This window comes from Sciurus vulgaris (assembly GCF_902686455.1).
Source record: "Sciurus vulgaris genome assembly, chromosome: 2".
In the NCBI taxonomy this organism is placed as follows: domain Eukaryota; kingdom Metazoa; phylum Chordata; class Mammalia; order Rodentia; family Sciuridae; genus Sciurus; species Sciurus vulgaris.
In genome coordinates this window covers 154091315-154116645 of record NC_136462.1, presented here as the reverse complement: position 1 = coordinate 154116645, position 25331 = coordinate 154091315, and the positions used below count along the sequence as shown (strand labels likewise).

General features: G+C 42.0%; 1 protein-coding gene and 1 pseudogene across 2 annotated transcripts; both read right to left on the bottom strand.

Moving 5' to 3' along the window:
- Positions 1-15060: 15060 nt before the first annotated feature.
- LOC306654083 (proteasome subunit alpha type-7-like) lies at positions 15061-15850 on the bottom strand (annotated as a pseudogene). The gene has a single exon. The product of its transcript is annotated as a proteasome subunit alpha type-7-like (transcript).
- Positions 15851-18090: 2240 nt separating this feature from the next.
- On the bottom strand, positions 18091-24446 carry VSX1 (visual system homeobox 1; the record flags this gene model as incomplete). The annotated part of the gene is made up of 5 exons (XM_079120652.1): positions 18091-18380; positions 19494-19674; positions 20589-20712; positions 21697-21775; positions 24014-24446. The coding sequence occupies 5 exons, from the start codon at positions 24444-24446 to the stop codon at positions 18091-18093; spliced, it is 1107 nt and encodes a 368-aa protein (XP_078976778.1).
- Between the last annotated feature and the right edge of the window lie 885 nt (positions 24447-25331).

Here is a 25331-nt window from a genome sequence, read left to right as displayed (position 1 = left end):
AAAAAAAAAAAAAAAAAAAAACAGCTATTTAGTGCTACCATTCCCCTCTGATTGTTAATCCTATAGTGGACCAAATAAGGAAACAGAGCCTAAGCAAATAAAATAATTTACTAAAGAACACATGGTTGAGCCAGGTGCTGCGATGCATGCCTGTAATCCAGCAACTTAGTAGGTTGAGGCAGGAGGATCATCAGCTTGAGGCCAGCCTCAGCAACTTAGCAAGACTCTGTCTCAAAAAATAAATAAATAATAAAGTTGAAAAGGGCAAAAGGTCTGGGGTGTAGCTTCAAGTAGAGTGGCCCAGTATTCAACCCCTAATACCACAAAAAAAAAGAAAGAAGAGAAAAAGAAAAAAGCTTATGGTTGGCTAAAGGAAAAAGAAAACTACCAGCATCTCCAGTTATACCACTTGCCCTAAATTATTGGTTTCAATCAAATATATAAAATTATGAATAGAGAAGATATCATAACATGGCATGTGGTCCCAGAGATAATCACCAATACTTCCTTCCCTTGTATGCACAGGATGACTTGCTGCTCCAGCAAAACAAGAAACCTGGGGTGGGTGTAACTCAGTGGTAGAGAAAGAACATATGCTTAGCATGTGAGAGGCCCTGGGTTTGATCCCCAGCATCTCCTCACTGCCACCCTCCCCCCGCAACCAACCATATATATATATGGAGAGAGAGAGAGAGAGAGAGAGAGAAACCTGGTTTCTTGGCCTGAGTCTGGGCTAGCCTCAATGCTTTGACCAATAGGACCTGGCAGACAGAAGTGATGCTCTGGAGTTCTGGGCTTAGGTCCTGAGAGGCCCAGCAGCTCCAGCTGCTGTCACCCAGCTACCATGCAATGAGAAAGCTGATCTCACCTTCTGGAGGTAGAGACTTCACCAAGAGAACAGAGCTGCCTTCACCTACAACCAGGACCATTAATTTTCCAGACACAATGAACCCATCTTGGATGTTCTAGTACCAGGTACTAGGGGCACAAATGATCCTCCCAGTCAATTCACAAGATGGTAAGAAATAGTAAAATATTGTTTAAGCCACTAAATGGCTGGGGGTAGGGGCTTTGTTTCTCAGTCATAGATAGCTGATAAAACAACTAGGACCAAAAATGCATGGGTCTTTTCTTCCTCACTGGCCTCTGCTTCTCAGTTCCCTTTATTGGTTACTTTTCATCTCCTTGACCTCAAAGTGTTGGAATGACCCTGGGCTTAGCCCTCAAACCTCCCCACTACACTCCCACCCCCCTAAGAGATAGCTGCCAGCTCTCTGTTCTCTGACTCTCCAAGTTGGCATCTATAGCCAGGATCTTTCATCCAAATTTCAGACCCATATTCAAATGTCCAATTAACACTGTATCTGTCAGGTCAGAAAATGGAAAACACACATTTTCTCTTTGTTCAGAGTACACCCTGGTAACCCTAGATTTCTTCCTCTCACACACCATGCCCAATCAGTCAGCAAAATCCTGTGATTGCCTGCAAAATATCTGCAGCTTCTGGCCCCTCCCCCTTTCCCCTCTCCTATCCAAATCACATACAGTGCTTGCACTCTCCCCTTCACCCCCCTTCCTTTGATTATTCAGTGGGCTTCTAATGGCTTCTACTCTTGCCCTCTAGAGCCTAACCAACAGCCAGTGCAATTGCTTGAAAACAACAGTCAAGGTCTGGGGACGTATCTCAGAGGTAGAACACTTGCCTAGAATGTGCTAGACCCTGGGTACCACCCCCAACAAAACACACACACACACACACACACACACACACACACAGGTCTGATAAAATTGCTTTGCAACTTGAAACCATAATTCAAAGGCTTCTTAGTTCCCTCAGAGGACAGGTTAAATCCTTACCCTGGCATGCAAAGCTGCATCCTTGCTACACAGCAGAGTGGTCCACAGGAGCATAAGGATTACCGAGGCACATTTTAGAAATGCAGACTGCCACACCCCAGTCAAGATCTGCATCAGAACCTGCAATTTTAACACATTCCCAGGAGATCTGTGTGCACATTAAAGTTTGGGAAGTGCTGTCCTATCAGATTCAGCCTCATAAACCCTTTCAGAATCCTATCTCTTCCTCCTCTTTCCTGGCTCAGTCAACTTACAACTACAGTGGCCTCCTTCTGTCTCCCAACCACAAACCATGCTCCCACCTCAGGACTTTTCATGTGCTGTCCCTTTTTCCCTAGATGTCTACTAGACCACTCTCCCAAGTTCCTTTAGGTCTCCTCTAACATTCCTTATCCAGAAAATCTTTGTCACCTTCACAAAATCACATCCTCAACCTCTCATGCCTGAGTCCTAATTCCTGGCTTCATTATTTTTTTTTTCTGTAGTGCACATATATTAGCTCTTTATTTATTTTTTTCTCTCCTTTTAATAGGAGGGAGCTCTTAGGGAGAAGAAATACTAGTTATCTTGCTGGGTCCCCAGAACCTACAACCATCCTAGCATATAGTAAAAACTCAGTAGATTGTTGTTGAATAAATGAGAAAGATGAAATAGAAAACACTTATATGGTAGCCATGGGGGTGCATGGGTGATAACTCTATCACCTTCACTCTCTAACTTGCTATACTTCTACAGTGATAAAAGTATATCAAATCAACTCCGCCCACTCTGGACCCCAGTGCTGGTAATGGAATGCAGGACTTCTCACAGGCTAAGCAAATACCCTGCCACTGAGCTATAACCCCAGATCAAAAGCAAAACAAAATAAAGAGGAATGTAATTTCTGTTTCCTCTTCAGGTTGGATAAAGAGAAGTGATTATGTGTAAATAAAGCGTTTCAGAACTAACCAGATGGTGCAAAATTGCACTTCCTGCTGTCCAATTTACCCTAGCAGCCATGTGGGGACCTTTCTTCTGACCGTTACAGCCCAAGGCCAAGGTTGTCCCTGCTGCCTCCCAGATGGCAGCCAATAACCAACTCTCTCAGAATTGGAAGAGGGGTGAACCCCATCAGGTCTTGTGTCTGCACAGCTGTCTTCCTGGGGCTCTCAACTGTGGCATGGCATAGTGATACATGCCTGTGATCCCAGTAGCTCCAGGGGCTGAGGCAGAAAGATGCAAGTTCAAGGCCAGCCTCAGCAACTTAGCAAGACCCTGACTCAAAATAAAAAATAAAATGGGCTAGAGATGTAACTCAGTGGTGAAGCACCCCTGGGTTCAATCCCTAGTAGTGGTGGGGAAAAACAGGAAGGAAGGAAGGAAGGAAGGAAGGAAGGATGGGAGGGTAGTCTGAGATGACTGCAGACCATCTGGGCAACACAGGTGACATTTTTCTCCTCCAAGACACTCCTCAATTTAACTTTAGTGGGACACCTGTACACTGCCACACCCATGCTGCAAGCCAGTGGCATGGGCTGTGGAAGTAGGATGGGCTTGGGGAGGTTTCTGTGGGAATCTGGAGCTTGTCTTCTATCTCAGGACTGATGTTTAAGTCAGAGATGATTCCTGACCCTTACAACCCCCAGAGATGGATGCTGTGGTCCACAATCTACAGGTGAACCAATGAACTCAGAGAGGATAGAAGTGCACTGAGATTAGGCAGCTGGTGAGTGGAGGAGCCACAGGCCTTAACCCCCAGAGCTTATTGGTTGAACAGCTTTGGGGTACAGCAACCAAGACCCCTTTGCCATTTGCCTTCATAGCTCCTACCAGCCACATTACTGGGTGAATTGGTACACTCAGTGCTCCCAAGTGTCAAATGACAAAATTACAGCAATTTAAAAACCACAATTGACATGAAAAGAGAGCCTACAGAATGGGAGAAAATCTTTGCCACCTGCACCTCAAACAGAGAATTATTAATCTCCAGGATATATAAAGAACTCAAAAATATAACACCAAAAAAAAAAAAAACCCAAATAACCCATTCAATAAATAGGCAAAGGAAATGAACAGACACTTCACAGAAAAAGAAATACAATCCATCAACAAATAGATGAAAAAATATTCAAAATCACTAGCAATTAGAGAAATGCAGATTAAAACTCACTGAGATTTCATCCCACTCCAGTCAGAATGGCAATTTTCAAGACTACAAGTAACAATGTTGGCAAGGATGTGGGGGAAAAGTTACACTCAATAAACTGCTGGTGGGACTGCAAATTGATGCAACCACTCTGGAAAGCAGTTTGGGGATTCCTCAGAACACCTGGAATGAAACCACTATTTGACTCAGTTATCCTCTTCAGCATATACCCCAAAGACTTAAAATCAGCATACTACAGCAACATAGCCATGTCAATGTTTATAGCAGCTCAACTCACAATAAGCTATGGAACCAACCTAGATGCCCTTCAACAGATGAATGAATAAAGAAAACGTGGTACATATGCACAATGGAATATTACTCAGCAATAAAGAAGAATGAAATCATGGCATTTGCTGATAAATGGATGGAACTGGAGATTCATACTAAATGAAATAAACCAATCCCGAAAAACCAAAGGCTGAATGTTCTCTCTGATATGTGGATGCTGCTCATAATGGGGGTGGGGGTTGTTCACCAGATTGGACAGAGGGGAGTCAGGGGAAGAGAGGAGGAATGGAAATGGGAAAGACAGTAGAATGAATCAGACATAACTTTCCTATATTCATATATAAATACACATCATATACAACCACAAAAATGGGAAGTTCTACTCCATGTATATATGATACGTTGAAATTCATTCTACTGTCATGTATAACTAAAAAGAACAAATTTTTTTAAAAAATTTAAAAACTAAAATGTCATTTGGCTTTATTTTCAACTCTAGAATCAGGCAACACTGCATCCCATAAAATAAATTAAGTGTTCTGATGGATGGAGCAGAGGAGTTTGGTTTTATAGACAAAGACCAAAGAGAATGAAAGCAAAGAATAAAGAAAAAGACTGGTCATTTCAAAGTTATTTTCCTTGAAAAGTGAGGATAGGGAGACAGAAAAATAGAGCATCACATTAGGATGCTCATTGGGGACTTTAAGATTAAGGTGGAGAGAACTTCATTATCAGGCCAACTGAAACTCCTGTTTTGGGGAGATTTGGATATTATTTCTTTAATCTTGATTTCTTGGAAGGTCAACTAAAGAGCTTAGTTTCAATTTGGTCTCAAATTTTAGCATGAGTGACTCCATTTTTACTTTTAGTCTGGTCCACTGGGGCCCAATGGAGGAGATCAGTCCAAAACCTTGACCTCCTGAAATTTTCTTTAACCTAAGAAATAGCCTTGAATGAGGAGATGCTCTGGAGATTCCTCCCCCCAGTCAACAAGGCCTGGGGTGGAGCCACCAAATCCAGTCACTGTGAGTGGCCTCCAAAGGAACTACACAGGTCCCAACCACTCTCCTTTCCCACATCTCCTCCAGTCCTTTTCATCCCTCACTTCCCCCACCCTGTACATTTCTCTCCATGACTCAGGATAACTGAGAGGCCATCCAGTGCACAACATCCAGAGCTGAGGGCCTTCGGCATAACAAAGATAGACTGGCTTTAATCCCTGCACTCAATGATGTCACAATCTGTAGGGAGGTCAGGGTGGGGATAGAGCAGACACCAGTTCAAATAACCGGAATGCAAGGCGAAACCATGAAGGGCGGGGAATCTGTATGAACATCCACTTCAACCGTCAGGGCCCAACACAGTTGCAACATGCCCAGGGCCTCACCATACAACACTACTCCAGTCCTGGTGGGTGAGCAGAAGCTACTCTCTACTCTGCAGTCAAGCCACAGCCATACACAGTTCAGGAGAGATTTACCATCAAGAGTAGGAAGAAGCAGGAAATGAAAACTAGGACCAACTCCAGTGACCACAAGTGTCCTTCCTGAAGCTATGGGACATCCTGTCATGCAGTTTTACTCTGTGATGTTCTGAGGGCACTGAAGGATGCAGAGCAGTCAGATTCTACAGTGGTATCAGTTCTAGAAACATGATAACTAAATGCCATCAACACCAAATCCTGGTACTTTTTTTGTACGTCTATGGATTCAACCTAGGGCATTGCCCATGCTTAGCATGCATTCTACCCCAGGCCCCAGGTAACTCTTACTAACCCACTGTAGCTCTCCATAAGTGTTTTAAAAAGCTGTGCCCCTATCCTGGACACTTGAGCTGCCTCCCTGAGTGAATCTTTCACTCTAGTAGCAACACAGCCTGCTCTCAGTTAACGCCCTTGAGGTTTTGTACCGTGGGTGCGATGTCCAGCAGCCCATACTAGCCCATTCATTCTAAACCAAAGGTCCTGTGCTCACTGATGCCCCACCCTGTCACTTATGTGGACTTGGAGCCAGATGAACTGTTTTAACCTTCAAGCAGATATTGCTTGGAGGCTTGTTTTGCAACAATTACCTTGGTTTCTTTATTCCTCCATAATAAGAGGCACAAGGGCAGCCAAGTGTGGTGTAGTATGGTGGTGTAGTATGCCCAAAATCCCAGCAACTCAGTAGGAGGCTGAGACAGGAGGATTTCAAATTCCAGGCCAGCCTGGGCAACTTAGAGAGCCCCTTAGCACCTTAGAGAGACAAGGTCTCAAAATAGCAAATAAAAAAGACTGGGGTAAAGCTCAGTGGTAAAGAAATCAGAAAACAGTGTTTGGGTGTTTGGGCAGATATGAGCAGTAGCACCACCGCTCTCCCAGAAGAGGCAAAGGCAACTGAAACTGCCATCACCATATCTTCGTGTGGCCTCAGGAACTTCCGTGTGGGCCTCCCAGCCTCTCAGCTCAAACCCAAGGTGAGGATTTATGATACACATTAGTCAGAAACCACTAAGGCAGTTAAGCATGTGCTGATCCCCAGGGCTGGATTGCTCTCAACCAAACTCCTTGCAGTAATTTTAAGAAAATGTTAAATTGGCCAACACTTCCACCTGGTGGTGAAGTTTTGTATTTGACATCAAATGTTACTTTTTTTTTTTTTTTTTTTTTTTTTTTTTTTTTTAATGGTACTGAGTATTGAACCCTGAGCTTCCTGAATGCTAGGCAAGCACTCTACCTCCAAGCTATAGCCCCAGCCCCAAAACTACTGTTTTGTTTTTTTTTTGTCCCCTTAAATCTTATTTTTACCCCACATTGTTAAATTGGTGCATTGCAGTTGTACATAGTGTTGGAATTTGTTGTTACATATTCAAACAAGGATACAATATACAATGTAACATAATTTGTTCAATATCACTCCCCAGCACTTCTTCCCTCCATCCCATCTCCCACCCCTTGGGCCCTTTCCTCTACTGATCTGCCTTTGATTTTCATGAGACCCACCCCCATCTTTCTTTTCTTTTTTCCTCTCTAGTATGTATATGAGAAAAAACATACAACTCTTAACTTTTTGACTTTTTTTTGTTTTACATAATGGTCTCTAGTTCCATTAATTTTCCTGTAAATGACATAATTTCATTTTTCTTTATGGCTGAAAAAAATTCCATTGCGAATATATACCACATTTTCTTTATCTATTCATCTATTGATGGACACCTAGGTTGGTTCCATAGTTTGGCTATTGAGAATTGTGCTGCTTATAAACATGTGTATACATGTATTATTATAGCATGATGACTTTAATTCTTTAGGATAAATATTGAGAAGTAGTACTGTTGGGTCATATTGTGGTCCCATGCCTAGCCTTTCAAGGAACCTCCACACTGATTTCCATAGCGGTTATACTAATTTACAGTCTCACCAACAGTGTAAAAGTGTTCCTTTTTCTCCATATCCTCTTCAACATTTTTATGATTTGTATTCTTGATGACTGCCATTCTCACTGGTATAAGATGAAATCTCAGTGCAGTTTTGATTTGCATTTCCCTAATTGCTAATGATGTTGAACATTTTTCATATATTTGTTGGTCATTTATATTTCTTCTTTTGAGAAATGTCTATTTAATTCATTTTCCCATTTATTAATTGGGTTATTTGATTTTTAGGTGTAAAGTTTTTTGAGTTCTTTATGCATTCTAGATATTAATCTTCTGTCAGAAGAGTAGCTAGTACAGATTTTCTCCCACTCTGTAGGTTCTCTCTTCACATTCCTAATTGTTTTCTTTGGTATGCAGAAGATTTTAATTTGATGTCCATCCCATTTATTAACCCTTGGCATTATTTCCTGAGTTTTAGGGGTCCTTTGGAGAAAATCGTTGTCTGTGCTTATCTGCTGGAATGTTGACCCAATATTTTCTTCTAGGAGTTGCATCCAAAGCTACATTTTTGTATGGGAGAAATACAGATAGAGCAAAACTATGCAAAATCTCTCACCTGGATGGAGGAATGATAAAAATGCTGTGTAACCCTAGGTGTTGGTAGAAACATATGCTTATGTATATAGTTTAAAATTTATGCACAATTCTTAGAAAACACAAAAGGGTATATAACTCTCAAACCATTGGTGAAAGAAATGGAACAAAAGTTGATCAAATAAAAAAGGAAAAAGACCAGAGGCTAAGGCAGGAGGATCACGAGTTCAAAGTCAGTCTCAACAACTTAGGGAGGCACTAAACAACTTAGCAAAACCCTGTCTCTTTAAGGAAAAAGAAAAAGAACATAGCCATTTACTCAGGAGACGCAGGAGGATCAATTGAGCCCAAGAGTTCAATGCCAGGCTGGACCACATAGTAAGACCCTGTCTCAAAAAAAAGAATATATACTGGGGAATGATATTGGCCAAATTATATTGTTGTATTTTGTGCATGTATGAATATGCAACAACAAATCCCACCATTCTTTATAAAACTATATTGCACCAATAAAAAATATGGGAAAAATATATCTGGATACTCTCAGGAACACTGGTCCCACTTGGTCTTGGTGTTCAGTCTTTGCAATGACTTTCATTTACAAATAAATAAATAAACATGAAAGGAGAAAATAAAGGCAAAGGAGGAGAAGAGGAATGGATGGGGTGCATAAGGAATAAATAAGGATAAGTTGGAAAATATAAAATAAGATCATTGGATGTGTTTCTACTTTGCCTTATTTAATAACTATGAATAAATTTCCCAATAAAGAGAAAATATAGCACAGAGTTAAAAGGATAGAAAATTTGGAAAAGAGGATGCAAGACATTTGGTATAGAATACACACATACACATATTTGGAGCTTAAGGAGGAGAGACTGCAGAGAGGCAATATTCAATGAGTTAAAAGTTGCAAATTTTCCACAATTAATAAGACAACACTCAAACTCAGAAAGTACATGAGTTCCAAGCAAGTTAAATAAAAATTAAATTGTCACCTGTACACATCCTAGTGAATCGGTCAAAAACTGCACATGAGCTGTAGGTCTTAAAAACAAAGAGAGGAGACAGATTACCCAAGAATAGGGATTAGACTGATAGCTGACAGGTGAGACATAACTTCAGAGTTTTCCAGAAAAATAATTTTCAATCTTGAGTTTATTTACTGAAATTATCTCCCCCAGAAGAAGTACAAAATACATTTTCGGAAGAAAACTTAGTAGGGTTCCTCACTCTAGAGCTTCACTGAAGAATTACTTCAGCTGAGCATGGTAGTAAAAGCCTATAATCTCTGCAATTTGGGAGGCTGAGGAAGGAGGGTCACAAGTTCAAGGCCAGTCTCAAAAAATTAGCAAGACTCTCAGAAACTTAGCAAAACCCTGCCTCAAAATGAGAAATAAAAAGACCTGGGATGTAGCTCACTAGTAGGGCACCCTGGGGTTCAGTCCTCAGTACTGAAAAACAAAATTACTTCAGAAGGAAGAGAAATGATCACCAAACAAAGACATGAGATAGAAGAAGGACAATGAGCAAGGAAATCACTATAATGGGTGAGTTTAAACAAACACTAATAGGAGAAAATTATAGCAATAATGAATGCTTGTATCATGGGGTTCAGAGAAACAAGATATAGGCAAAATCCCAAACAAGAGCATAGGTGATGAGAGAATCAAAAGAAGTGTGCTATAATCTTTTTAATATTTAGGATAGTGTTTAACTTTTTTCAGTGTGGGGGATTCACAAAAGTGACTGATTGGATTCTTGGTCTACAAAACAGAATTCAGTAAAACCAGTTTCTGTGTGCAGATGGAACTTTAGGTCATTAAGATAGTCATTTCAGATTCCACTATACTTTCTATCATGGGTAGGATTATGGATCCTCCTACCATTTACCCTCTACCCCATTTGCACCCTTCTTCCCATCCCCTACCCCATCTTTGTCTGAGATGTGTCTTTGGGGCAGGTGGCTTGGCTTGGGAGGTGAACCAGGGAAAGGATTCAGGAACTGAGGAGTATAAAACAGGAAGGAACACTAACTAGGGATTCATTTTCCAGTTTGTCACCTCCATGGGCAATTAGGGCTGGGACCCACTAGAACCTTCATATTGTTTGTACAGAATGATTTTAGAGTTCTCCATCATGGGGGTAGAGAGGGGACCGTTTATTACAGGAATTTACCCTGCTATTCATGAGTCTCTCATGTGCTGTGGACTCCCTGCAAGGAAGTTTTCCTATATCATTCAGACAAGCTCCCATGGCATCCATATCTCAAAGCCAGAGAAACCCTGGTCAGGAAGAGGACTGGTCATTGTAAGCAATGGCTGGAGTAAAAGATGTTAGAGAAGATGTGACATGGGGCATAGGAATGTCCCCCACCAGAAATTTCTGGAGGGACTTCTCATTATATTACTTGGAGAATAAATGAATACATGCACACTCTCTTGCAATACTGGGCTTAACTGATAATTATTATGAAATCCTTGGTCCTCCAAGAGTTTCCTATCAATGACATTAAAAGAGATCTCAGATGATCTCCCCACTGCATGCATACGTGTGTGTGAGTGCACACACACACAGGCATACTCAGCAGCATCCCAGTTCCTTTGCTCAGGATCGAGTGAAATTTAGCCATTGTACAAAATTGGCAGTGTGTTGAAGAGAGAAATAGAAGGGAAATGGTGTGGCTAAGAGAAGGATAGCAAATATCAGTGAGATCACAGGAATGAGTTTAAGAGATCCATTATACAACATAGTGATCACAACCAATAACAACATATAATAATAGAGATTTTGTTTCTGAAAATCTCTAAGGTTAGATTACAAGTGTTCTCACTACAAGAAAAAAAAATTATTAAGTATGGGAGGTGATGCATATGTTAATTAGTTTCATTTAGCCATTCCAGAATATATACATATTTTTAAACCTCTCATTGTACACCATAAACATAAATACTCTGTGAATTAAAATTGTAATTAATTTTTAATTTTAATTTCATTTATTTATTTATTTGGCACTAGGGACAGAAACCAGGGTTACTTTGCCATTGAGCTACATCCTCAGTCCTTTTCATTTTTTATTCATTTTGAGACGGATCTCGCTAAGTGCTGAGGTTGACCTCAAACTTGTGATCCGTCTGTTTCAGCCTCCCAAGTAACTGAGATTACAGTGCCCAGCAATTAATTTTTTTTAAAAAAAGAAAAGGTGTAGTGTAGGTGATCTTTGAAAGAAGAGCCCTAAAATGTCAGTGAAACCGAACAAACTGCAAAACCTGGAAGGATGGAAAACCAGACAATTATGTGACTGAAGACATCAAGGTCTGGGTTGAGATAAGGGCTCAGAGAGGAAATTACCATGACTGGTGATTCTGAGAGTGAGTTAGAATACCTGACTTAGAAAAACATAGAAATTCCTCTGAGGGGGCTGGGGAGATAGCTCAGTTGGTAGAGTTCTTGCCTGGCAAGTACAAGGCCCTGGGTTCAATCCCCAGCACCCCAAAAAAAGAAAAAAAAAAATTCCTCTAAGGACAAGGATACTGGTAAATTTAAACGGATACTAATCAGAATCAAGGTAAGCGCATATTAACTGTGCTTGTCAGCAGGTGGCGCCAATTGACATTTAGGATGGAAAGAAGGAAGAAGAAGCCTTGGATGGACTTATTACCAGTTGGCGGTCAGAAAGTACAGAAAAGTTGGAACATACACCAAGGATCTATAGTTCTCTCTTCTTATTGAGTGGAAGCAGTTCAGAATAATAATAAGGGGAGGTGTTTCTGTACAAGTAGCTCTCTGCTTTTGTTACTTGGACCTAGTTGTCATGAATGTGGTTTTATTCTCTTAACTAGGTAACAAACATGAGAAAGAATATAATAAACTGTGAAGTCAGTGTTTTCAGTTCTAAGGTTGTTGAATTCTTTGCATTCTGTGAGCCCTACAAGGAGGAGACTGATAATTGTGACCATCAAAGATCACAAAGGAAAATTGGCATGCTTATTTCAGCAGATCAAAGCTATGTGAAAAATTTCCCAGAGAAACAAACTTGAGCAGCATTAGAGGATTTCACTGAAGATGACTGTGATAGTCAGCTTTCTGTTGCTGTGACAAAATATCTGGAATAATCAACTCACAAAGAGGCTCATGGTTTCAGAGGTTTCATTCTGAGGCTGCTTGTCCCCATTGCTTTGGGCCTGTAGCAACACAGTGCATCATGGCAGAAGCACATGGTGGAGGAGGCCTATTCACCTCATGGTAGGCTGGGAGCAAAAAGAGAGAGAGGAAGGGGCCAGATTCCCAATAACCCCTTCATGGCCATGCCCCCAGTGACCTAACTTACTTCCTCTAGGCCCCATTTCCTAAAGGATCCACCATCTCTGAATAGCACCACAAACTGGTGACCACGCCTTTAACACAGGTGCCTTTGGGGGACACTCAGATCCAAAGCATAGTAATCCTGCACCACAACAGGGTGTGGTGGAGTTGGTGTGCACTCTGATAAAATCAATAATCAGTCAAAACTTGGTACTGTAAATATGCTCCTCAAAGAGCAGAAGTTTAAATTAGAAAATAGGAAGAGTATGGACTGGGGTTGTGGCTCTGTGGTAGAGTACTCACCTAGCATGTGTGAGGCACTGAGTTCGATTCTCAGCACTGCATACAAATAAATAAAAATAAAGGTCCATCAACAACTAAAAAAATATTTAAAAGAATAAGAAAATAGGGAGAGTATTCCATGACAGGTCTCTGCTATAACAGCAGGGAAATCGCCGTACTCAGGACAAAGCCTTGCTCCCATCCCCAGGACTCTGAAAACCTTTTCAACCCCTGAGGAATCTTACTCAGCTTCCAAAGTGAGGTCCCAAGAATTTTGACAGCAGCTGCAGCAGTAGATTGGGAAGAGTCTGGACATGCTCAGCATGAGCTCAGCAACAGGGAACACAGAGCAGAAAGATTAGGACTGTGGACTCTGGGGCTAGGAACATAGCTCAGTGGTGGAGCACTTGCCTAGCATGTGTGGAGCCCTGGGTTCAATCCCTAGCCCTTTTTTTTTTTTTTTAAGTGAATGCTTACAACACCAAGTTGCTAAATGCCTGAATAGGTGGAGAGTGATTAGATGTCCTAGACAGAAATGATTCTTTGCAAAACCATGCATAGCCTTTCCAAATTCTTGGCCCACTCAATGGAGTTGAAAAACAATTGGAATGCCTGCTTACTTCCAAAATATATGCCAATTAATTCCCCTCATTTTAAAAAAGACTATATCAAATCATTATATGAAATCCCCCTGCCTCGGCCTTCTGAGTAGCTGGGATTAAGGAATGCACCTCCGTGCCTGGCCATCAATCTTTGTTTTACTTTATTTTATTTATTCTAGAGTGCTGGGGATAGAACCCAATTCCTTATGCATGCAATGAAAGCTCTCTACCTGTGAGTTACCACCCAGTCCAGAGTCAACCTTTTTAAACCCTTTAGCTTCTCACTTCAGTGGCATTCCCACCAAAAATGTACAACCATAAATAAACATTATACAGCCCTAAAATGAAGGGACATTCTATGAAAGACTGGTTTGTGTTTTTCAAAAAGTCATTGCTAGCCAGGTGCAGTGGCACACATCTTGAATCCCAGTGACTTGGGAAGCTGAGGCAGGAAGATCAAAAATTCAAGGCCAGCCTCAGTAACTTAGCACTGTAAAAACCAAGCAGGAGACACAGGTGAAGTACAGATATTTTATCTGAAAAGATTTCACACTATGCCCTCCTCCCCACACCACACACACAACCTCACCCTGACCAACACCAGGGTCTTATCGGGCCTGGCATTACCCACGAGATACACCTCAAGTTCCAGCACACTGCACTTAGAAAAGCCTTTATTTAAAAAAAATTTTTGGTCCTGTGTGATCAAACTTGATCCTAATTAAGAAAGTAGTATTAATATTTAAATAATATTAAGATTATTATTTTATTATTTTACCTACTAATTTTTCAAAACATACAAATTATGAAAACAAAGACAAAAAGTATCCCTTTATTCACCATCCCAAGATAAATGCAGGAATATTTTAAAGGATTTTCATCTATATTCTAGTGTTTATATACAGGTTTCTTTTTTTCTTTTGTTAATATAGAATACTCTTATTTTACCTCCAGCATGTAACAAACCTGTTGGACCAGTCATTCCCACTTTCTACTTGCAGTCCAAATATATTTAGTTATTGTTTAACAGGGGCCTTGGTGAGGGGGCCAAGTCCCACCCAGTCCCAGAAGTGAGTTTTGACTGGACTAAACCAATCATGGAATTCTGCTTACTTGGCTGGTAATTGGTTTAGACCTGAACACGACATGCGATCTAACCAATGAGGAGTATAATGAGGCTTGCTGGGGGTGGGGTTACTCAGAGAATGAAGTGAGAGTGATATATGGCCATCCTTGTGATGTCTGGTCCTTCAGGTGTGTCCAGTGACTTTGCAGGGACAAGTTTGAGGGACAAAGTCTAGGAATGTCAGACAGAAGGACAGAACTACCTAGGTTGCTGATGATGTTCCTGAGCTCCTGAAGGTCTCCACCTCCAGGAGAAGAGCAGACCCACACACCTGGTCTTTTGTTTGTTTATTTGTTTTGTATTAGAGGTTAAACCAGGGGTCCTTTACAACTGAATTACATCTCCAGACTTATTTAATTAATTAATCAATTTTTGAGACAGGATCTTTTTAAGTTACTTAGGGCCTCTCTAAGTTGCTGAGGCTGGTCTCAAACTTGGCATTCTTCCTGCCTCAGCCTCCTGAGTTACTGTGATTACAGGCTTGCACCACTGCACCTGACCCAGTCCTACTCTTTTACTTTTTTTTTTAAATATGTAAGTTTATTGGGTACTCTGACATCCCAGACAGGCAGATGGATGGAAAAGCCCCCACACAGACTCATCTGTGATCAAGTTTAAAAGCTGTTCTAAGCAAGGGAGATTTCTTCATCACGATGCTTTCTTTTGTTTCTTCTTTTCATTTTCTTCTATTTCTTTTTCAATTTCAGCAACGTATTTCTCAATTTCTTCAGGATTTAGAATCTTGAGGGGCTGATCTCGCCTCATGACAGCAAGTTCAATGTTTTTGCCACCTGACTGGACCACTTCCAGGAGGGCCTTGATCACCAGCTTGATGGTCAGCTCATCTGTCTCAATGGCTTCTTCAGTATAGTTCTTTTCCAGGAACTCACGCACTGACTTGGCACCCCGGCCTATGGCATTGACCTTCCAGGCATGGTATGTGCCCGATGGATCAGTCTGATAGAATCTGGGAGTGCTATCAAAGTCAAAACTCACAATCAGGGCAGAGATGCCAAAGCCTGCGCCCATTGCTCTGCGTATAATGCTGCTTCAGACTGGCGATGTACTCCAGTACACGGGTGATATACTCCATGGTGACAGGGTCCTCCACAGTTAGCCGGTGGCTCTGGCACTGTACCCGGGCCCTATTGATAACTATCCTTGCATCTGCAGTGAGGCCTGAAAAGGCCATGTAGACATTGTCATCCAAAGCACAGATATTGCGCACTGTTCTTTCATCTTGTAGTTTGGCCACTGATTTCTTTCCCACACCAAGAACAACAATGTCCCTTCCTCTAACACCAACCGCAGTGGAGCCCTTCTTGACGGCCTCCTGTGCATACTCCACTTGGAAGAGGTGGCTGACAAATGAATATCTCAGTGTTTAATGGTGGGGTTTTCTGTTTGTTTTGTTTGCATTTTTGCAGTACTGGGGATTGAACCCAGGGGTCAATACCCTGAGCCACACTCCAAAAAAAACATACTTTTTTTTACTTTTATTTCGAGGCAGGACCTGGCTAAGTTTCTAAGTTGCTGAGAATGGCCTCAAACTACTTGTGATCCTCCTGCCTGGGCCTCCCAAGTAGCTAGAATTGTAAGCATGGGTCACTACACTTGGTATAGGATTTTTTTATACATTCAAAATAGTCTTAGGGAGCACAGAGGACATATGTCTGTAATCCAAGCTACTCAGGAAACTGAGGCAAAATGATTGCTTAGGCCCAAAAGTTTGAGACAAGCCTGGACAACACAGCAACACCCTATTTTTTTTTTTTTAAATCTGTATTAGTGGTTCTACCCCTATTCTTCTGTCACTTTATGTTTTCTCCTTTTTCTTTATAATGTTGCCTAGAAATCTGTCCATTGTTTGTATTTTGTGTGTGTGTGCAGAACCAGGTGTTATTTATTTTATTTTCATTCTGCTTTTATGTATTTACTTCTGGTGCCTTCTGTACATCTGCTTAGATCTTTTTTTCTTTTATTTAGGACTTTTCTCACTTATCAATATTTTGTGCACATATTTTCACATAAATAAATGTGGTTTATTCTTATAATTTCCAGTAATTGCACAATACTTTGTCTTATGAATGGCTCCCTTCTCAAACTCAACCCTAGATAAACCAAAGACCAGGAACAGGAGCAAGAATCTGAAGAGAGAACATAAAGAGACGTGTGTACACCTGCCAGAAGGCAGAAGTATGCTAGAGAGCGCCGAGTCCGGGCAGTAGTCTCTAGACAGCAAAGATGAAACTTCTAGAGTTTCCTTTACCATCTGCTCCTCAGAAGTTATCTGGGACTTTAGCCATGATTTCTGTTAGCCAGAATTAATCTAAAAAAAAATAGACAGGGCTATTGTTTCTACAATAAGCAATTAGTGATATTTAATTTTCACAATAGTACGGAACTAGCATGACAGAAATAAACCAAAAGAGACAATGTTTTCCTCTCAAGAGAAGGAAGTGCCAAACCCAGCCTGATAAGATTCCTGTACCAGAGAAAGCCCTCAAAAGCAGAACTTCCCCAATCCTTTCCTCTGCTCTGCCTTCTTCACGAAGCTCTGCATTTTCCCAATTAGATGGAACCTCTCTCAGGGCTCTGAACTCCAAATGGTGAATTACATATGGCTTCTGCACCATAGTGGTTTACAAAGCAACCCAGAGTAAGTGCTGCAGTCTGAAGGATAAAATTCTTTGGTTGTTATGAGATTGAAAAAGGACAAATGGGGAGAGACAGTTCATCCAGGAATCAGCAATAGTGAAGATAAGCACGTGTGTAATGGAAGAAGAACCTTAAGAATCAAATACACCACACAATGTTTATTTTAAAATAATAAATAAGGGGCAAAGGAAATATAGGAAAGGAAATGTCCATGAAATCCAAGTCGCTAAAGTGCTTTTAAACATAAATTTAAGAAGATCAAGAAGCCTGGTCCGAACTTTGGAAACTGTTTCCAGATATTCAACATCCCAGGTACTTCAGAAGGGTAAAGAAAGAATGGCTTTCTTTGTTGTTTATGACTTCCAATATGCATAGCCTACCAAACGACACTTGGAACACAAAATTATTGCCTAACATGAACGTCATAATGTCCAAACACCGATTTTAAGGAAAAAACACTATGTAACTCATTCATATGTTCTTCTAGAGTCTTCTTTGTAAAGACATCTGATCTTCTGGAAGTTAAAAAAAAATGTTTTCTAATTTAGAGTGAGGACCTACCCTATTTATCTACCTAGTATCCTGAACCACATCTCAAATGATACACAGCAAGCAGTAAATTCTTTTGAGTTTTCAATCTTGCCTGCTCATGTTCCATGAAAGAGAATCAAAATTTTATACCAAATGAATTGGTTCAAGTACCTTTAAGAAATGGTTTCCATTCTAGAATGAAATGGAATTTTCCGTAAATCATCCATTTGTCCTCTCAAAGTGGTCCTGACACAATAAGAAGAAAATCAAACTGAAAGTATTTGTCTTGGACCACTTTTGTCTTTTGAAAAATGCCAGTGAGAAATAAGCACACTTTTAGCCTCTGTGGGTTGGACCTGTAGGTCTCATAAGTCTCCCACCTTCCCTGGCTGGAGCCCCTCCAGCCCAGTGGAGTCAGAGCATCCTTGAGCACTGGCCCCCTGGTGTGTTTTCTTGGTCTCCTGCCTAGCAGAGCTGGAGAGATCGATGGCCACATCTTCCAAGACATTCTCAGGGCTGGCTTTGTCCGAGCCTCTCTGGGGTCCTGCCTGACTATCGCTAGAACCTTCCTTGAGGTGGTCAGAACCCCAGAGTCCTTGCAACTTGTCTTCACTTTCTGGTTTCCTTATTATTCCTGTGGATTTTTTATGCATCCCTGGCCAAAAAAAAAAAAAAAAAAAGTAATAGTATTTTTAACATTCAGTGTAAAATTTATGTTTAAAAATCATTGTTTTGTAAATTCCGTTAGAATTATGCTTGTCAGTATCTCTTTCTGGAGCCTACAGGAGAGTCAGGTAGGTGACTCCCACTGTTAGGGGTTGAAAACTGGTATCTGCCAATTGTAACATCTGCAAAGGTGCTTTGTTTGGATGACACAGTGACTTGGTCTTTACTTGGATAACATGATAAATGAGCATTGAACCCATTTTCTTTTACTGAGGATACCAGCATGCACCCTCCCCTGCCTGCATTTGTGATTTTAAATGACTGGACTTGGTTCCCTGATAGTCTCTCCAGCCCTGAAGGCAAAATCAAGACTATATTAATCATTGGTTCTCCAGCTAGTACCTGGCAAGTGGGTATTCAGAAAGTCCTTGCTGAAAAAAGACAACTCCTTCACAACCTACAATACCACCACCATCCCCCTAACTAATCTGACCCCAGTTGCTTATCTTGTGATTCCAAGCTGTGACCCATGCCTGTTCCTCTCCGGCTACAGCAGAGTAATCGGATTTGGTCTCCTGAGACCACCCAGCCTCAAAGTTTGAACATCTCCAGTACAGACTATTTCAGAGGTGGTGGTGTGGGGGTGGGAGGAACAGAAAAGCTACATGGCAGGTTGTTAATAGCAGAATCAGGATCAGGGACCCAAACTCCTGGCTCCACTGTTGATTGTCTCTAGCTTTTCACTGCTTTGAACTGTCCTATTTTCAACTATCATGTGCCTTAAACTGTATGTTTACTAAAAATTTTAATAGCATTCAATACTTGAAAACGTAATGGAAGTATATTAGTCCACTCTAAAAATCCAAAATACACCGTTTACCAAGGCAAACAGACCAATGGAATCTTTCCACACACTGCCTCCACAGTTTCTATGTAAAATAAGACAAACTTCCAGGCCCTGAGCCTTGTAATTAAATAGAAATTAGATACAAGAGTCTGACCCTTAATCTTATCATGTGTATGATGCTTCCGTTCGCAAATGTCTGACCTTATGGGAACCCCCGCCCAGCATCTCTGCCACAGGTGAGCTTCTCCTGCTTACCCAGAAGCCAGGGCGCACACGAGCCCCGCAGGCCACCCTCCGTGGAGTTGAGCACTGAGTCCGGCAGCGGGATGCAGTGTCTCACCATCGCGCCGTACAGACCATACTCGGCCATCACGCTGCTGCCACCCCAGCGCTTCTCTCGCTTGCGCCACTTGGCCCTCCGGTTTTGAAACCAGACCTGGATGGAGGCAGGAAAGGAGACAGAAGGGCATACAAGAAGAGATAGAGTGAAGAGAGACACTTAGAGAAGCCGAAGCGTGTCCCTGAACTAAAAAGAGCCAACTCTCCTCCATAATGCAACGCTCCCGGAACTTCTTAGGAGTATGTCCTCTTTCCCTCCAACCCCACAGAGATTCTGCATGGTGGGGATAACGCGTGACTCACTTCCACTCGGGTTTTCCAATGAGTCAGTAATGATAAAAACAAAAGCAAAGTACTTTTCCCACATTGTGTAAAGAGGTTGACTACAGCATTTTCTAAATGTTTGTGATGAATTGGAAAGAGTCCACTGGGGAGTGACCCAATCTAATCTTAAGTTATTGTATAACTGCTGATATTTATCATGAAGAATATTTTGTTAATAACAAGATACTCTTGAGTATAGTCTGTTAAAAAAAGTTAGTGCCAAGTCTGACAAAACAAAGAACAAAATTCTCTGTGTAAATGTGAGTGCACATATGAGTACATATAAATACATACACATGAATATTCAAGGAGATTATATATATATATATATATATATATGACATGAGACAACACAAAGTATAGAACAATCACATGGGGCTACATATGTTGATTTCTTTGAGGATATAAGGTGGAGAGTTTGTTTCTTTGTTTAGCCATGTGTCTTTCAGGTAGGTTCTAGTTTCAGTACACGTTTTTGAGAATAATTTAACAATAAATAATAACAAAAACAGAAAAAGCATGAGTGTCAGAGGGAACCTTACTGTGCCTTTAGCTAAATGACCCTCAGTGTTGGAGACAAGGGGACTGTGTTGGGCTATTTAGAAGTGGCTATGATTTGGCTCACTGTGTGTGGGAATGACATGTTCACTCGGTGTCTTTGGGAAGGAGAAAGGGGATGCCAGATACCTGAATTCGGTCTTCAGGGAGTTCAGTTTTTACAGCCAGCATTTCCCGAGCATACACATCAGGATAGTGGGCCTCACTGAATGCCTTCTCCAGCTCTTCCAGCTGGTGAGCCGTGAAAACTGTCCTGTGGGGAGCCCCAAAATATGTGTATGGGCATGTGTCCACAGGGGAAATTAGGTTTCTCTGCCTTAACCCTTCCAGTCCTCACCTTAAAAACTACCTCATGCTGTGCAGTGGTGGAGTACACCTTTTATTCCAGGGACTCTGGAGGCTAAGGCAGAAGGATCAAAAATTTGAGGCCAGCCTCTGCAACTTGGTGAGACACTAAGTGACTTAGTGGAGACCCTGACTCAAACTAAAAAATAAAAAGGGGCTAGAAGTGTAACTCAGTGGTAGAATGCTCCCGGGTTCAATCCCCTCTATTCTTCCCGCCCTCCCCCCTGCAAGAAAAAAAAAGAAAAAAAAAAAAAAAAAAAAAAGGCCCCTCATGGTAACTGGACATTCCACAGCTGAATGATTAGCCTCTGCAAAGTCTTGGTTCAAAGATAGCAGAATTCTTCAGCTGTTTGTTTTACTTGCTTGTTTTTTATTAGTTTGTTTGTTTGTTGGTTTTTGTTTTTGTTTGTTTGTTTTTTGTTTTTGTTTTTTGTGTGTGCTGGTGTTTGAACCCAAGGCCTTGTGGGTTTATTTTTTTCCCCTGAGTACTGGGATTGAACCCAGAGGAGCTATCCCCCCATTCTTTTTTTTTTAAACAGGGTCTCGCTAAGTTTGAGCTAACCTCAAACTTGGGATCCTCTGGCCTCAGCCACCTGGGAGTACAGGCCTGCACCATTGCATCTGGTTTTTTTAACTCTTTCTTAATGAATTCCATCAATTCTTCTGAGAAGACCCATTTTACAGACCCACAAAATCATGTCTTTAAAGTGGTTCAAAGATTGTTCTGTAGCCTCCTGGGAATTGCAGAATTATCTGCAAATGGTTGCTATGCCCTTTTTAGTGCCAACCAGGAGATCACTGTGCCTGCTATAATTCAGAGTCATAAATTTTCAGGTGCTGGTCCCTTAGACATTAGGGGAAGATGATCAGAAAGGACAGCCTGGCCCTATACCTGTGCCGCCGCTTCTTCCTCTTTCCTGGAGTGGGAGATGCCTTCAGGTCACTCCTGTCTTCAGAAGGACTTTCCTCATCTGCTGGCACAAGAAGAGGACTCAAAAGCTGATCATATTTTTCACTTTATTTCCTAAATTTTAATGTGAGAGTTGAAGTTATGAACCTGTTGGAATGTATTTAACAATATGAGCTAGCATTTTTACCACTTCCCAGATTCTAAGCATTGTCACTATCCATACATTATCTCAATTATTCTTCATAAAAATTTTTAAATGCATAGTAGCTACTATTATAATCCTGTTTTACATATGAAGAAACAAAAGCAAAGAGGTATTAAATGATTTGCTCAAGATCACATACAAAGAAAATGGTATGAGATTCAAATCCCAGATTGTATGGAAATCAAAGCTACTTGGTCATGAACTGCATATTCTATTCCCCCATAGCCTCTAAATTCATATACCTTCCTCTGCTTCCCACCTTCTCATCTTAACCTCTACAGCAAGATTTCACAAAAGAAGGTTTGAGGTTTGTGACATAAAAATACTTGTGGATTCTGCAACCTTACCCTGATGTACCAATTTAGAATCTCTAAAGTTGGAATCCAGGAAACTTATTCTTAACAAGTAGGCCCAAATGATTTGTAGATGCATTTGAAATTTCAAGAGTCACTCTATTGTGCCTTATCTTTTTATATCCATTGTATCAAAAGATCTAGATGGAAAGGAAATTTGTAAAATTCATCCTGAAAAAAACATAATTATTCAAAAATCAAATAAAGTAAAAAATAATAAAATAATAATAGTTTTGCTCCTACATCAATTAGCTCATCAGAAAATTTTATGCTTCAGTTTTAGCATTTAGGTTGTGTTGTCCCATCTGGTCACCATTAGACACATAAGATTATATTTAGTTATACTTAGACCTGCTGTAAATATAAAATACTCAGTGGATTTAGAATATTTAGTGCCCAAAAATAAAATAGTTTTGTGTCAAATACATTGAAATGATAATATTTGTATATATTGGATTAAAATATAGTATTTAATTTCACCTGTTTTTCCTTTTAAGGTGATAGAATTTTATATTGAACATATAATCATAATCCATTGGACAGTTCTGCTCTAGATCTTCCTGAAATGCTTGCACAGGATAGGATGCATTTTGCCTTTTGTTTTTATCAGAGCCCACAGAAGAAAAAAAACATCCTGGATTTTTTTAGAGGGTACTGGAAATTGAACCTGGGGATAGATACCACTGAGCTATGTTCCTATTCCACACCCCCTTTTAATTTTGAGGTGGTGTTGCTAAATTGCACAGCTGTAGTCCAGGCTGTGCTACCATGCTTCAGCTCCCAAGTAACTGGAATTACAGGTATGTGTCACCACATCTGACTAGCCTTTGAATTTTTAATGAAACAACCAATAGAGAGCTTCATTTTTATTTTACAAGGAGAGTCATGAAATAAGGCCCTTTAAGGACTGAGTGCTCGTCTGCCGGCTTATCTGGCATGCTTCCTTTTATTATCTGTGAGACACAATGTACTCTTTTCGACTTGGCTGCCTGGATGCTCTAGGTTCTCCAAATAGTTTCCGCTAGGCTTACATTTTCTTATGTAATTATCTTTTTCCTTCCCCCAACACCCCAATTCTTTGCTCTCGTTGTTTATGGAATTTGATTCCTTTTCTTTCCCCCAATGCATCTGTACTTCTTTGAGGAAGCAGGTGGGCTCCGAACAAAACGCTGTGAAATCAGCGAGGTTGTTTTCTTTCTTACCGGGACTAGGAGCTGAGCAGCGGGATAGCCAGGACTCCCTTTATTCAGCACCTGGAAAAGGCGGACAGTTCCAGGTCCGCCTCACTTCAAGCCCAACTCACTTCAAGCACCCGTAATTAGTTTCAATCAGCCCCAGCAAATGTTTGCTAACCCTCAGAATACCAGGTTCTATACTGCTGGTGAACAAGACAGGCTTAGCCTTCCCAGCCCACGCCGGTCCCAGACGCCAAGTAAAAAGCCGTCGGAAGACTGCTCCTGCGGCGCCAAGACCCTTTTGGTCTCATTATACGGTTCAATCTAGCACCGATGTGGCCGTCCCTGCAGCAACTCTGGGATTAGATTCCGGAGGAGAGGCAGGGATTTGGGGGTCAGCAAAGGGTAGTTGTAGCTGCGCGAATACGCCTCTCTCAGCTGGGCTTCCCTTTGGGATTCCAAATTCCCTGAAATCTGGGGCTTCAGTGGGGTTAGGGTGTGTTATCCTTGCGCGGTTCAAAGCTACCAGTATCAGGGGCAGGGGCAGGAAGCGCGGGCCTGATTACCGGACGTCGAGACACTCTCACTGCGCTTCTGGCGGCTGAGCGCAGGCGGTGGGCGGCCAGGGACTTGCGGGGCAGCAGACTCAGGTCCCCCGGGTGGCAGGAACGGCATGTCAGCTAGGAGCAGGCAGGGCGCCCGAGCAGCAGCGGGTGGCTGCGCACTGAAGCCGCAGAGGAGGCCCAGCCCCAGTGGGAGAGCCCCGCGCGCTAAGCAGGAGCCACCGATCCCGGGGCCCGGGCACGGTGTTGTCGGGGTTGTCGCTGGGCCCTCGCAGCCTGATCCTGGCCCGGGGCAGGCGGGTGCCGGCAGGTCGGCCTCCAAGCCCAGCAGGTCTGTGATGGCGAAACCCCGGGAGCGCGATCCCGTAGAGGAACTGCCCGGCACCAGCGCCCTACTGCCGGTGCGCCCATCCGAATGCGCGTCCCGTCCGGTCATGGCTTTTCAGCCTGCGAGGCGAGATCCTCTGTAGATTACCTTTATAGAGAAGGCTCAGCTCAGAAGATGCTTTCTATACCTGGGCTGCCCGTCGGGCACGAGGGCCTGGAGGGCTCCAATCAGCATCACCGTTTGGATCCTGCGAAGTGGGGACGCCACCAGGTCCCCTCCCCTTGTCGCCGCCCTCCCAGCTGCAGTCCCTTCCATCACTCCCTTCTCATTTCTTCTCTACAGCTGTCCCCTAACCCACCCCACCCCCAATCCCGGGAGGAGGGAAAGGGAAACAAGGACTCTGTAGTGTCTGCCTGTCCCTCCAAAAGCCGCAAGCTCCACAACCTAGTGCCGTCTCCTTTTCAGACTCTTCTAGTAGAGGCTCCACTCCAGGCCGCCACGAAACCTCCCCGACAGGACCAAATCACGCAATAAGATCTAGGGTCCCATTCCCATACACATCCCCACCACTATTGCTAAAATGATCTCTTCCAGCCCTCCAACTCCACTGCCCGAGCTCAGAAGACCCTCCCTGGAAATCCCCAAGAGGAAAGGAGTGGGAAACGCTTATCTAATCCATTGGCACTCTACCTCCAGCCACCCCGCACTCTAATGGCTAGGCTGTAGGTGGTCGCAAACTCACTAGAAATGCGGCGAGAGCGAGAAATACAGACCTGAAGTGAACTAAAATGATGGGACAGGTACTGGGTTTAAAAAACAAAAATATGCGAGGCCCAGTGAAATTTGAATTTCAGTTAAACAGTGAATATTGTTTCGATATATGTACCTGTATTTTCTCAAACGGCCCTAAATTGGGGTGGTTACAATAAAATCGAGTGCACAGCACTGGGACACACGCCTTCATGGAAAATAACAAATTATTGTCCGATTATA